The following is a 15,731-nucleotide window of genomic DNA, read 5'->3' on the forward strand; positions in this document are numbered from 1 at the left end:
TCTAAGAGCTGTTCGGCAGCTACTGTGCAATGACATGGTGCATTGTCGTCCATGAAAAGGAACTGCGGACCCATAGCGCCTCTAAAAAGACGCACATATGGAAGAAGAATCTTGTTGCAATAACGGGTCCCGTTGACTGAACCTGCGTCGAAGATGTGAAGGTCTGTAGGACTACCAAGCATGATGCCTCCCCAAACGAGAACACCGGCACCTCCATACCTGTCCCTTTCAATGATGTTCGAGGGATGATTGTGGCTTCCCCGCTCTCTCCAGATGAGTATGCGATGAGAATCGCTACTCAGACTGAATCTGCTCTCATCTGTAAAGAGTACTCGTCCCCATTCATTGTCTCTCCAATTCCGGTGTTCTCGGCAACACAGAGAACGCCTTCTCCAATGGGCAGGCGTTAGAGATACACACCGTACAGGGCGGCGTGCAAACAGACCACCACCGTGCAGTCTTCTGGCCACAGTAAAACGCGATATCGGCCGTCCAGCCTCCTGTGTCTAGCGATTTCTCCCGCCGTCTGCCGCCTGTTTCTTCTGGCCTGTAAGGCAATATACCAGTCATCTGCAGGTGTGGTTCCTCGTGGACGACCACTACTAAACCCCCAGATAGCTGTTCCTGTAGTTTGAAATTGTCTCCAAAGTCGTGAAACGATGCTGTGAGCAATTCCGAACTCTGCAGCCACACTTGTCACACTGCGGCCTTCCTCCAACTTCCCAATGATTCGACCTCGGGTAAAAGCATCCAGATGTCGTCTAACAGATTGATTATTCGCCATTTCTCGCTGAGGCAGCAACTCGGTGTGATTTTAACTGCTATACGGCGTGCAATCTCTTTGCCAGAAATACTGATCTTACACCAACAACATGCTTTATACTACTCAGACACTCCCCCATTACGTCTACCTGCATATCTGCGCATGTGCTACCATACATCACCTTACTTAATCTCCTGATTGGTCTTTCTGTCCGCTCTGCCTCTTTGTTCAGCTGATATGCTAATTTTTCGACTTCGTCCTTAATTTTTGTTGACCAGTGTATTCTCAGGCTACTCCAAAATGTTAAGACCAGATTTTGTCACACAGGTTCACACCTAAAGGAGGGAAATAGGGGGGAAATTACTTTTGTAATAACCGTTAAACTGTGGAGATGAAAACACTAAATGAGGCAGAAAAGTCATGTATGAATAATTTAGATCATACTTACCAATTTTGTTATGCAACAGAGTGCAAAGTCCTGTTAAAAAATGCAATTTCTATCACCTTTAAAATTATCTTGAATTAACTAGTTTTAAACAATCTTCCAAGATCTGGATATAAACTGATGCATTTTAGGTTCCAGTTATAAATTTTCGGCAGCCAGTGCCTTTGCTGAGTGTGCATTCCCAAATAATTTGGTGTGTTATGGATTTCATATTAGACAACATGCAATCTGGATGCTAAGCCTCACTTTTACAACTTCAAACATGCTACAGTCAAAAGTCGGTAATTCGGACACCCATAATCCGGAATGATCTATAATCCGGACCTCAAAGCTAAAAACTTTCTGCGCATAGGCGTTTACGTGTGCGCATAAGATCTTTATGGCTGCGCATATGCGTGTGCGCAAACGCAGAATACGTTTTCGCGTGCGTGTTTAATGTATAATGGACGGTATAAGCTAAAATTATCTAATTATCTATTTCAGTTATGTTGATGATTGCGTTGTTCCTTAATCTTCGAATTGGATCCGACTTATTATTTTTTGCAGACTGTAAGAGCAATTTTATAAAAGTAAACTTGAACTTTCGATTATGTCAAATAGAATTTCCGATGCTGGAGCTCCCAAAGGACCTACAAAATGAAAGTATGTTTCGATGTCCATCAAACAAAAAGTGGAATTGCTGCAAAAAATGGATAAAGATATGAAGAAGGTGACAGAGCGGTTAGTGAAAACGAAAAAATTTCGATTGACAAGTTAGTCGGTATTCTCGGCACAGCAATTACGGGACTTGAACAGCGGAACTTTGTAACTGAACAAGAAATTATGTCTGTTTATAGAATTAAAGAGAAAGTATTATCACATAAAACGAAGCAACTTAAACAACTTACATTGAAAGAAATGTTTAATAAAGTAAACAAATAAATATTAAGCTTTTTTTTTTTTTTTTTTTTTTTTTTTTTTTTTTTTTTTTTTGTAAATTTTGATACCCTTTAGATCATAATTGTTCTTTATTTCATAAATTACGGTTTCATATTTTTAATTTTAGAATTTCTGCATGCCATCTTACGAGATTTAAACTGATGATCTATAATCCGGATTCCCCGAAGTCCCGACGAGTCCGGATTAACGACTTTTGACTGTATTTACTGTCTGATCCATGTAGGTTGAATTTAGATTTATCTGAAAAAGTTACTGAGTCCCACTAAACATACTCTTTTGCTTGAGAATGTCACTTCTGCATTATTGTTTTCGTAAGTAAAGGCTTTTTCTTGTGTCAGTATGCATGCAGACTGCATTCTGCTAAGTGTTTTTTGATAGTTCGTGCAATTAACACCACAGTCTTTCTCAAATTCAACTTTTAAATCAGCAGTACTTCTATAACGATTATGAAGAGATATCCATTTTAGGTATCAGTCATCAGATTTTATGGTCAGCTTCTTTCAGTCTGATCCATCCCTTCTCTCAACCATTTTCATGCTCCAATTTAATCACTATCAAAAATGTTGATTGATTTCAGCCAATTTTTTTAACAATCACATGTGTCGAATGTCCTTCTTTATCTAAAGCAACTGCCACACAGTTTTTTCCCCCTTTCATCAATTGACCATACGGAGCCATTCTTTCAATGCTTAAAGAACAAGGTGAATGACTGTTTTTCCTCACTGTTTATAGAAATTGGATTATACAATACATTGGAAGCACTGTATAATGCAATATGAATATGAAATGATCTCATATCTTACTTTGCAGCAAGTAAGATAATTTTATGTGAACGAAATAATGTGTTAACATTACAAAATATTAATTTTTCTAGGTGATGTAGATTTTTTTTTTTTTAAAGTAAGATAATTTTATGTGAACAAAATAATGTGTTAACATTACAAAATATTAATTTTTCTAGATGTAGATTTTTTTTTGTCTGCTACTGTATTTCATAGTCCTTAAACATACAAAAGTACAAAACATCTTACCCAATTATAAAATCCCATTGATATTAAAAGTTAGTGGCAGTGTTGCCAAACTTTTGCCAAAAAGTTTTTTGTTTCTTCTTACTCTTATATATCTCACTCTCAAAGTTTGTTCTTCAGAATCTTTGTTTTCTAATCATTTGAAATCATTTACCTTTGACAGAGGATTTTCTCCCATGATTATTGATAAAGCCTTTAAAAACTTTTCATCTTACCATCAAAGAAGACATTCCACTTTTAGAAATAATGTTAATAATCGTGGCATCATTCCTTGCAATCTTTAGGGGAATTCAACTTTGTCAGTGTATTTTTAGATATACAGTCAAAAGTCTTTAATCCGGACATCCATAATCCGGAATGATCTATAATCTGGACATCAAAGCTACAAACTTTCTGTGTATGCGTTTACGCATAATGAGTCTACACATGTGCGTTTAACCCTCTGAGCGTTACGGGTTTAGCCCTGAAATTTCAAAGTTCCTCAAAATGTCATGAATAAGTGATATTTTCTTGATTTTAATTAAAAAATGACTCTTTCATTTTGTACCTTGATTCCTTTTCTTCCAATATACATCCAAACTGAAATCAGATACATTAAAAACTAGCAGAAATTTTCATGTATAATGAATGAATGTGGAAGGCAACCTTCTGTACAGAATTTTCCAGCCATAACGCTGAGAGAGTTAATGTATAACGGACAGTATAAAATAAGCTAAAATTATCTAATTATCTATTTCAGTTAATGTTGCAGATTGCGTTGTTCCTTAATCTTCTAATTGGGCCCAGATTATTATTTTTTGCAGGCTGTTAGAGCAATTTTATAAAAGTAAGCTTGAACTTTCGATTATGTCAAAAAGAATTTCCAATTCTGGAGCAGCCAAAGGATCTACAAAGTGAAAGCATGTTTCGATGTCCATCAAACAAAAAGTGGAATTGCTGCAAAAAAAATGGATAAAGGCATATCCTTTGTTTCTCTAACCATTCTGAAATCTGTTTATCAATTTCACACTGCTCTGCGGGGGGGGGGACGTCGCGGCACGCAATGAACTGGAAGTTGATCTGTCAGCACTATCCTTATCTTCAGGGCAGATGTTTTTATTTTATTCGGCTTATAATTCGTTCATCTCGATGTACTCCTTCTTTGATATGATTTAAATCAAATTCCTCGTCATTATAAATATCATGAATACACATCAAAAAGTTTTCTGGTTGCAATTTTCTAATTTCGACTATGTGTAATGTATGCTTTACGCATGCGCGCGTTGAAAGAAATGTTTAATAAATAAAACAAATAAATATTAAGCTTCTTTTTTTTGTAAATTTTGATACCCTTTAGATCATAATTGCTCTTTATTTCATAAATTATGGTTTCATATTTTTAATTTTATAATTTCTGCATGCCATCTTACCAGATTTAAACTGATGCTCTATAATCCGGAAAAACCATTAATTCGGAATCGCTGAAGTCCCGACAAGTCCGGATTAAAGACTTTTGACTGTATCAACCAAACGAGCATTACAATTTCATGTCAAGGAGCACAAATCTTATATGAAAAGGAAATACAAACAAATCTTCGATAGCTAATCATAGTTGGAAACTTAATCGCAATTCTGAGTTTAGGTCTACAAAAATTATTCATGATGTTTCTTCAGTTGGTGATTTGGATTTCCTTGAAGTTTTTCACATTAAAAAAGATTTTTTTAGGTAATGACATTAATTTCAATCCAACCCTTCCTGGTGCTTTTAAATTTCTAATATCTTAATTTTTCGTATTTCATTGCCATTTCACTTCTAAAAAAAATTAGAAGAGGCACTTATGTCTGATCATTGCCATCTAAACTGATAGAATTTTATTTAAAATTTGCAGGTTATATTTTGCATAATCTTAAGTAACTTTTTTTCTCTAGTTAAGCTGAAACAAAGCAATGTATTTCATTTTTATTCTAAAACTGTTCCATTTTAGAAAGAAAATAAAATACTAAGATTTTATCCTGGAGGAATGGCAGCAAAGCTGGGAAATATTTCATCATTTTCCTTATAAGTGATAAATCTGAACTGGTTTGCCTTTTTTCAAAAATTATTTCAAAAGCCAAATAATCGTTGTGTGATTTACAGTAATATATCTAAATTAAGAGGCACCAAAAGCTGAGCTGGTATTTTTGTAAGTCTAATGAAATAATACAAATAAAATCGGAAATACTTTTTCTCTATGATTTCCTCTTGCTCTTTTTTTTTTTTTTTTTTTTTTTTAACTAATGTTTTAGATCTTTCTGCATTTGCAGTGTCATGTATTTACATAAACTAATTAATACTTGATGCATATTCTAAAAATATTATTCTTAAGAATTGCCTCTGGCATTTACATATATTTTCTTTCGTAAGAATTCTTTTGTTATTTTTATGTATTTCAATGTGTTAGTATACATACAAAGCAGTTAATGTTTTTTTCTTATAGAATAAATTTTAAAAAATTACAGTTTTTAGTTTTTGATAGAAATTTGAAATTTAAATATTAATTATGGATTTCAGGTTGGAGATGTTTTACAAGATGAACTGCTGTTGGGTATACAAAACCGATATACTACTGATAATGAACATGGTTTGAGAGAAATTTGGGATCATATTCAAGATGAAGTAATGAATTGGATTTTTAGTTGATTCTTTTCTAAGTAATTTAATGTATTTAAATGTAAAACTTTTATTTTTATTATGTTAGCCTATCCTAGTACATAAAGTTGTTGCACCTAGTACTTAAAATAGTGAATTCACCTTATGTGGTATTCTATGAAATATCATTTAGATAAAAGTAAGAAAACAATTACTATAACCAATTCTTATAGAGCATAAATTTATATTGTGAAATACTTAATAGTTTGTGCTACTCGAATTTATCAATTAAAACTACTGGTATTCGTAATGCATATATCAAATTTGTAATGCATATATGCAAGAGAATTCCTTCTGATGAATTGTATAACTGAGAAACATTTCTTGATATAGAAAACTATAAAGTTACCTTTAAAAGAAATTTTAGCACTAAAAGAAGTTTTAATATTACAGTATCTATATTCTGAATGTGCATTGTGTACTTAAATTCTGATAACTCAGAAATTCTGGATTAGTTATGAAAATACACGTATGGTGCAAAATATAGTAAAGATATTATTTTTCAGGCACAGATATGTTTATTCTAAAAATAACTGTTAGGAACAAACATTTCTAATTGAGCCTAGAGCAGTGGTTTCTAACTTTTTCCTCCTTGCAAAACCCTTTTAAAATCTAAAAGAAATTGTCGAATCCTGTGGGTGGTCATTAGTAACAGGTAAGAAAACAATAAAATTTGGTAGAGCATTTATTTTCCATGTTGCACAATAATTATGGTAAGAAACGAAAACATAATCATAAAACATCTAGGTACAAAAATGAATTAATATATAAGGTATTTTCTCATACCTTCGTGTTGTTCGTGTTCTTCAGGCTCTTTCTGCATATCTTCGTGGTTAACAGTAGCACACTTGACATGTATTTAAGAGATGTGTGTTCAAGTCCCAGTGAGGGCATTGCTCATTTTTCACATCTGTTGCTTCAAAATATTCTATTGACTCTACAGTGGTGCCCAAATAAAAAAGGTGGTGCCAGGATTTGGCGAATGGATCCCCTAATCCCCAGTTCCTCTATTCTTTCTAAGGTATTTTCTCTTTCCTTTCTATATGCTTTATGGTGTAATTGTAGCACACTTAGCGCATATTCGAGAGGTCCAAGTTCAAGTTCCAGCAAGTACTGCTTATTTTTCACGTCTCCTGCTTCAAAACATGCCAGTGATTCTACAAATAAATACTAAAATGATAGCTGCAAGAAAAATAAATACAAAATTATTCAACAAACCAACTAGTTCTTAGTTGAGGATACATTAAATTTGAAAACCTCTTAATGGGGTATTTGTGATTTCTGATGGAAAAAAAGCAATTCAGAGTTTAGCTCAATGTCTGGTAGTTTCAATCTTAGATCAGGTTTTTAACTTAAGTAAGCTGTTTGTGCATTTATCTTTCAGGTAAGTAAGTATATGTTAAAACATATACTTTCTCACATAGATATATTGTGCAAGAGTGGCTTTTAAAAGTAGTTTTTAGAGAGCTGTCACAGGATAACTCAATACTTTTTTCTTTTTTTCAGTTAAGTTACAGAGGCTTCTAAGCTTACATTTCCTTGAAAAGGATTATGTATCCAGTTGGTTTATAGCGATATAGTATATCTATTTGGAAAATATTCATCAGAAGTTAATTGAAGATGTTTCAGATTGTCACATATATTTAGTTTAATGTTTTCATCAAGTTTATCTGATTTGAAAGCTGCTGAGAGAACCAAAACATTCGTACTCATTCATTTGCAGACATTGTATCAAAAAGTTAAACGTTTTTAGCATGGCTTCAGTTCTATCATGTACACTAAAAATGGTGACACCTGTGCCTTTTAATACCATATTTAGTTCAATAAAAAATGCTTAAACCTCAGACTTCAATTCAAATAAGTGCAGCCTATCAGTAGCCAAACGGTAAAGTCTCTGAACAGTGGTAGTTCTGATCTGGGTTTTTGATTCCATGCGAACGGCTGGTTGCATGGCTGTTTTCCCCATGTGTAAGATTTTTACAAGCCAGTTTCCCTTAGAAAATCCTCCACAAAGGCATCCCTTTAGGCAGATAGCTCTTGTGTGCTTTGCCATAATTAAATAAGCTAATCTAACAGGCATATCAAAATTTTGCCACAGGAAAGCCATCTAACTTCTAAGTAGTAAGGAAATATAAAAGCTTCTAAAGTCCTCACAAAGTGCATGGAATAGATGGCAGTGCAATTTTATAAAGTTTAATATTTTTACAGCATCATTTATAGTAGTAGATAATTCTGCAAGAATGTGCTTACATGTCAGTGCTTGTCTATGAATGCAGCAGTGAATCCATTCATTTTTCTTATTGAGCTTCTTTAGTGGCACCACAAAAACACAAAATTTTCCTGTCGCTGATTTTGCATCATTTGTTTACATATCCACATACTAAGACCAGTTTATTCCATTTTCTGCAAAATAAATTTTGACCATATCGAAAATTGCGTCTTGAGTTGCGTAGGTTGTTAAAAGTTTTTGCGAATAGTGCGTCTTTTTGAATGGAATTCTTAAAAATATATTTAAGATTGACAAGCAATACGGCAGCATTTATTACATTGGTTGACTCATTAAGCTGGATCGCAAAATAATTAAATTTTATTGAATTTATTTACTTTATAATATCTTTTGTTCCAGTTAAATTTTCTGTCATTGTATGTGTCTGTAAAGATCTTAAAATTATGTAGCTAATTTGAAATGATGCCTCAAGGGTTATTTTACTATCTTTATTTGAAGTAGACAGGAAAGAAGAGCCACTTTATTTTCTATTATTTAAAGTGTTGCCCATTCTCTCTTTCAGATTGCTTGGTTTGGTATCATCAATTCATTAAATTTGTATAAAATATGATATAAATAAAAAAACAAATTTAAAATTGGGACTTCAAGGTGCTCATGTTCAAGCGGAGGACTACATGTATGAAAGATTAGGCCTAGGCGCCATCGTTTTTCCACGTTGGGAGGAACATACGTACATGCATACAGATTCTTCATTATTTATTTATTTATTGTTAAATAATACATGGTGATAACATTCGGCATCGACAGTCTGAGGTGATTTGGTTAAAAAATATGATATGGTTAAAAAGTGAGTTTTGATGCTAATAACATTTCTGGTATTTGAAAAAAACAGAGAGAACAAGAAAGAGAAATATTTTTGTTTGAATAATTTTATTCTGTTTTATATACTTTACATATTTAGCAAGTTTATTATTAAAATATATTTTTTTAATTTTAAAATTAAAAAAAAAAAAAAAAAATGTTTTTGCTTTGCTTGTTTTTCCACTTTTTGGTCATATGGCTCGCTTGTGCTGGCTAGGAGGATCGGGGCTGTGCCCTATAATGATGATGATAATGTTACCCCAGTATGTTCAGGATTTATTGCCCATTTCATTTACAATAAAATTATTTTAATTATTTTCTTGAAAATATTTCATCTTAAAAATTGAATTTTCTACCATATTAATTCAAAATAAGCAGTATTTATTGCTTCGAAAGATACTGCACTACTATCAATACCTTGCATAGCATTTAATAATTACTTAGTATTTTCTATAAATTATGTGAAAGTAAATTTATATTTTCTTTGTAGTTTATGTGTTGTGGTGTAAAAGGATATCAAGATTGGTTTCATGTATCAGCTTGGCCAGATAAAGAATGGGTTCCTTCTAGTTGCTGCCTTCCAAAATTTTCTAATCTGACCTCATGTGGGAAAATGGAAGATGCTTCATATTTCTACCAATCAGTAAGTTTTATTCTCATCACTAAAAAATTTAGATGGGAGAAATCATTTTTATTTGCCTTTTGAAAACAAAAAAAATTTCTTTGTAATGCAATAAATTTATGAATTTTAATATTTTTCAAAATAGTGTTTTATGTATGGAAAAAATACTTCAGGATGATGGCCATGAATTAGGCAGTTAAATTGTTTGTTGTAATTAAGAGCCGTTTGTCACATAGTCTTCCATGAGAGTGGATAATCAATTTATTATAGTTTTTAAAAATATAACTGGTGATATTATTATCCAGTGCCATGGACAACTATATAGAATGTGTTTTACTTATTGCTGCAAAGTTTATTTCTAATGATTAGTACTTTTCATTTATTTAAAATTAATTTTTTTAGTTATTAAGTAAAAATAACGGCTTTAATTTAATTTAAGAAAATTATGGTAGTATTTTTTTGCTAATGCCTTATTATTCCAACTTATGTTTGTGTTATGCATTATTTGTCTCTAAATGTTATGAGTCACAATCATAAGCTATGCATTTCTATATAGCTTGCAATTTGTTAATGATTCCATATGCCTGTATGCATTTGTAGGGTTATTACCTATAACAGCACACAGAATGATCATGTGCATCATATTTGCAATACATTGTCATAACGCACGGATAGTAAGCTTATAGTATACACATTGATAGTATATTGCTTAAATTACCACTTATTCTTATCTTTTAAATAAATTATAATAAAAATCCTTTAAATGAACTCGTGTTTTAAATGATACAGTCAGTAAAACACAAGCTAAAGACAACTAAAAGAAACTACAGTTTCAGGCAGTACTGCTAAAATGTCTGAGTAGTTAACAGTCCTAAGGAAAAATTTTACATGTGCATGAGAAATCAGAGGCATTTTTCATGCAATCATGAAACTTCAGGGAAGATCTTGGAAGTATCGAAAAGAAAGAAAGTGTGATAGACCTTTTTCTGATAATAGAAGGAATAGATACTGAGATTCATCAATGGAATAGCAAAAGTATATGAAGAACACTGCGTGTCATTTGCTAGAGCAGACATATATAATCCAAAAGATTTTAAAAATACATTTTATTTTGGCTGGTGGTGTGGTATATATAAGTTTTTTTAGGTGAAAATTTTAAATAAAATACATTATTACTATAGTTTTTATTATTATTCAAAATTAACAGTAGAACAGTTAAATATTTTATATATAAATAATTATAACAATCAAATAATAGTATATTTACTATAATAAGTGTGATATTTGTTTCTCTTTTCTGTTTAGTTTTTTCCTCAGTACTTGTGTTTGCCCATCGTAATTGATATTGTAGGTTTTCATCAATTAAGGACATCCATGATTTATGTTTTGTTATTCTATTTAAAAAAGATAATTCACAGACATAAGTTGATCCAAAAGCACTAACAGCTTTTTGTGCCAGATTTCTCAAATGAAACAAATTTCCTTTTGTTATTTATTTATGTCTTATAAAATTCAGCTTTAAATTCTGCTGCTTCAAAAATGTGCTTCAGTTCGTCATTACACTGTAAATCCATTACCATAATATTTAGTGTCCCAAAACAAGACCCGATCATATGTTAGTCTTTGCTGCTAAAGATATGCTATGGCTTATTTTCGGGGAATGTCTTATTTTTCATGCACAATAGTTAACATTTGTTCATCTTCAAGAAACATATCATTTCTTCAGGTTCAAAAATACATTTATTCAGATTCAAGAAATGCATTTATTAACATTCAAGAAACATTCAAAAAGGAACAAAATAATTTATCATTACACAGCTATGTCATAGCTCAAGATATAGAATTCCAGCCTGATTTTTCCCAACTTCATTTCCTCTATGACCATTAGCCCTAGGATGTTATTTTGAACAATGTTGTTGTCCTGAACTGAGCTCTTTTTGTTCATGTAGCTTGCTTGTAGACCATTGGCAATGCAACTGCCTGTTATTTTTTCCTATGCATTCTTCACTCAATTAACGCCGTTTTGTAGCTTAAACTTTGCAAAGTTTCCTTATTGATTTCTCTCCATTTTCATTATAGTCATTGATTTCCATGTGCAAATGATCTTTAAATGGCTTGTTTATGGATATATCAAGAGTTTGGAAATATGCAGTCATTCCTGTGGGAATCATTATATGATCAATTTTTCTTCCTGTAAGAAATTTCGAAATTTCTTCGTAGTTTTAGCATGGTGATTGCTGGTAAAATTTCACACTATCGTACCTCTTTTGGATACCTCCCAAAATAAATCAACTCACTTTCATATTGCTGCTTGTGTGCACCAAGTTGTTTCAGTCTCAAGAACATAAATACCTGAAACACATTTGATTCCCTCTTTCTTGCTCTTTCAGATGATAAGAAGGGGGTATATATATAATGTGTGCACTTTCGTAACCAATGGAGGGAATGTATATCACAGAGGCACCCCTCTGATCAGAGGTAATTTGAGAGCCCTGAGCCATAAACACTGCACTTTCATCCATAGCCATCATTTCAAGAGTTTGTATTTAGAGAAGTCGATGCCATCAATGAAACAGTTGAATGCAAGTGCTTGTTTAATCACTTCCGTATCTTCCAATTTGAACAGTGTTGTCAATCTTCTTAGAGGCAGTTCATATCGCTGAAAGAAGTCATCCACTCACTGTTGTGATTCTTTGCATTCATCTGGAAATATGTTGTGGTGCCATTTCAAGGGTAAATGTTTGAATATCAGCCCTGCGAACAATCAAACACTTTGCTCTTTTGTCAACAATCCATTCACAGATGATGTGTTCTAATTCAGGAAATAGTAGATGCCTATCTGATCCACAAAAATGCTTTGTGGCATTTTCCTCTTCGACCTATTCACTGCGGTTATTGTACTATGATCACCATTTTTGGATCATTCTTATATCCAACTTCTACTATTTGCAGAAAACTGTATGATCCTTGGAGTTGTCCACAATTCCTTAATGAAATTCCTCTTTTTTCCTGCACTCATTTTACCTTAGTATCAAAATTTATTATTAAATCAAGTGCTAAATGTTCAATGCTAATGCAGTGTACTGTACAGAAGATTCCAATTTGTCACAACCACATCCATTTGTTTCAAATGTGCATGTATGTTGCATCTGCACTTGGTTATTCGGCAAAATGCCGTCCATCTGGCTGATGATCTTAACTGGAGATTATTTTAAGAATAGGGCTTATATTTTACCATGAAAAATCACACTAGGGCTTACTTTTTGATTAGGTCTTATTTTTGGAAAATCGCAAATAGCTTCATTTGAAGATTTTGCAGAGCCGATCCAGTATCTGTGTGGAAGAAAATTGAATATATATAAAATATTTTATTGTGTTTGCTAAAATTGCTAAATTGACTGTCAAACTGAAAAAATAAGTTTTATTTTTTTAACATATTTGGAATTATTATGATATTCCGAATTTTAAAATTCTTTCATTAATGGCACATTATTTTTAATTTAAATTCAAATAACAGCTTCTTTTAAAATGTTTCATCTGGTTAAAAACATCGATTTTAAAATTACCTTTCCCTGGTAAAAGTATATTTAATTGATTAAGTTTTCTGTTTCCACTAAAAAGCATAAATCCAACATCCACTCATCATTGCTTAAGTGTGGCACTGGTTTTCGCTTCCCATTTATAAACAAATCAGTTTCCTGACATATAAAAATCACTGTAAACATATTCCCCAACCTATCCACCTGACATGACTGAAATATATAATGTCACCATAGTCAGTATTTAATTCTATTAGAAATTCTTTACACTGTTTATGCAAAACTGCATGTGATCAAATGTGACCACTTGCATAATATAATTCATCAATAATACTTCAGCACACAAGTTTTGTTGATAAATCTAATAATGGATAATTATTAAATCTTTTGTTTTAATGCCATTTGTTTCTAATTTATTTAGTAGTAATTTTACAGCTCCCTTATCTTTACTAATCATAACTGCCCTGCCATCATTTGATACTCCAGAAATAATTTCTAGATGCAAGTTGTTTTTGTATAAACATTTTTCGAGGGCCTGAAAAATATCTTCCCCTATTATAATGTGTATCAAACTGATTAGGTTTAATATTTCTTCAGTTACTTGAACTAGTTCATAAATTCCATGAACGAATACTACAAGATGAACTGTAGTCGAAATATTTGTACTGATCCAGTGCCAAAGCGTAATATTTGAAATCTCGAATTAGATTGCACAGATTTGTGACAATATTATTTGAAAAGTTAGTAATTTGATGACATACTGTTTACCAAGATAAACTAATGTTTAAAAATAATTTACTTTTATCAGCTACAACATCTTTTGCAACTGCTTCTAAAAATTCTCTTAAAAATTCACCATCTGAAAAAACTGTTTAACTTTTTTAGCAGTAAAGATAGAAAATGAAATAACTTGCCATCGCAATATTAGATGGCTTTTGTAATACTGAACTAAACATTGTTTTTTTTTATCTTTTAATTGCGATTTAATTTCTGTCAGTTTTGGTTCTTTTATATCTTCTCCAGTGTCATATAAGATCTATGTTTTATTTTATGATGTCTTTTCACATGGTATTCTTTTAACACAGTGACTGTTTCTTGACAAATTAAATGTTTAGAATAATAAAACAGTGCTTTCTTCCTATTTGAAGCTTAGAATAATAAAAGAGTACCTCTTCCCATTGTCCCCTGTTTTCACCAAAAGTTGTCTTTTGTACTCGAAAGATTTACTAAAGGCATGGAGCAGTAAATCTAATTGTACATGTGCATCAGGGCTGAAAATATCAAACATGATCGCTCCAGCCTTGTCCTTATAGCTTTTTGAATCAATCAGAAGACGTAGCATCACAGCTCCAACATGCTTCTGTTGACAGGTACCATCATTGCCCATGTTGTTTTTACTCAGAAGAGTTGGAACATATTTCTTAATTTTTGCTGTGTTAACAGAAGATATTAAGTTATAAATTTCATGAATTCTGCCATAGGCTGCATGCTGTCTGCAGGCCTCGTGTTGGCCATCTTTATGCTATATTAAGGGAATGGTGCCAGCACTTTAAAGGACAGTTGTCTTTGACATATGATAAACATTATGTGTTGCACTAGTGTAGTGGTAAGAAGCTTAAATTTCATGTGGACCAAAATTTGTGTTAAAACAAAGTTAAAAGGTTTTTCTAACAAAGCAAAATTTTTTAAACTAAATTTTATTTGCCGAAAATTTATCAAAACATGCATAAACATGAATAATAATGAAAAAATTTAAATTTTTGACATAATTATTTTCTGCCTGAAATCTAAAAGTTGGGGTCTAGAAAAAATTTCTTTTGGTACACTCTGTAATCCAAACATATTAACTTCTCACTAAATTTTTAGACTGGTATTTATTTCAGATAGCTCTAATGCATTAAAATAACCACTAAATAATTTACTTTTAACTTAAAATAAATAAAATATTAAAATTTTCCAATGGCACATAACTTGAGAATAAATAATGACAACTTATTAACATTTCTTTTTACTTGCTAAATTTTCTTTGACACATAGAAAAAATACATTTTTTTCTATGCGTAAGACATACAAAACTATTTGTATGTAAATAACTTTAATAATAAAAGACATACAAAACTATTTGTATGTAAATAATTTTGTATGTCTTTTATTTTTTACTAAATGTTTCAACTGCAACAAATCATGCCATTTTAATTTGTATGAAATGGTAACTTTGGAGTAAACTATTTTCATCATAAATTGTAGGTGTTCCTTGACCAATCTGGCTCTTTTCATAGACGTATCAATTTTCAACTATGACAAAATTTGGCACTTATGAAGGTATTCTTAAACAAAGTGATTATTTTAATTGCAAACACTCGTAACTTAGGGTATTTTATCTTTTGACAAGTTTGAAAAAAGGTTAATAGAATTTGTATTTCCAAAGCTTTGAATAAGATTTATATAATAGTGTGAATAAATTAGCTCTATTTTTAAATTTGCTGGGTATATTAGTCATATCTGTTTCTAAATATAATGGGAAATTGGATTCCAAATCATTGAATTCTTAAACTTTTTCTCCAAATTTTTGTCATAATAATGCTAATTAATTTATGGGAAATATATTCACTGAGTGTGTAAAATTGCTTCAGGGACAG

At 31.7% G+C, this 15,731-nt stretch overlaps 1 protein-coding gene across 2 annotated transcripts in view; it reads left to right on the forward strand.

Moving 5' to 3' along the window:
- The window catches only part of LOC118191364 (tetraspanin-4-like), a 43,373-nt gene that overhangs the window by 14,318 nt on the left and 13,324 nt on the right, over positions 1 to 15,731 (forward strand). For both annotated transcript variants that reach the window (XM_035362170.2, XM_085820902.1), the window contains exons 5-6: positions 5,706 to 5,810; positions 9,422 to 9,574. In XM_035362170.2, the coding sequence (XP_035218061.1) occupies positions 5,706 to 5,810; positions 9,422 to 9,574 (258 nt within the window). The remainder of the gene's footprint in view (positions 1 to 5,705; positions 5,811 to 9,421; positions 9,575 to 15,731) is intronic.

This window comes from Stegodyphus dumicola, chromosome 7, assembly GCF_044657685.1.
Source record: "Stegodyphus dumicola isolate Sdum_Otavi_A_Nest chromosome 7, ASM4465768v1".
Classification (NCBI taxonomy): Eukaryota; Metazoa; Arthropoda; class Arachnida; order Araneae; family Eresidae; genus Stegodyphus; species Stegodyphus dumicola.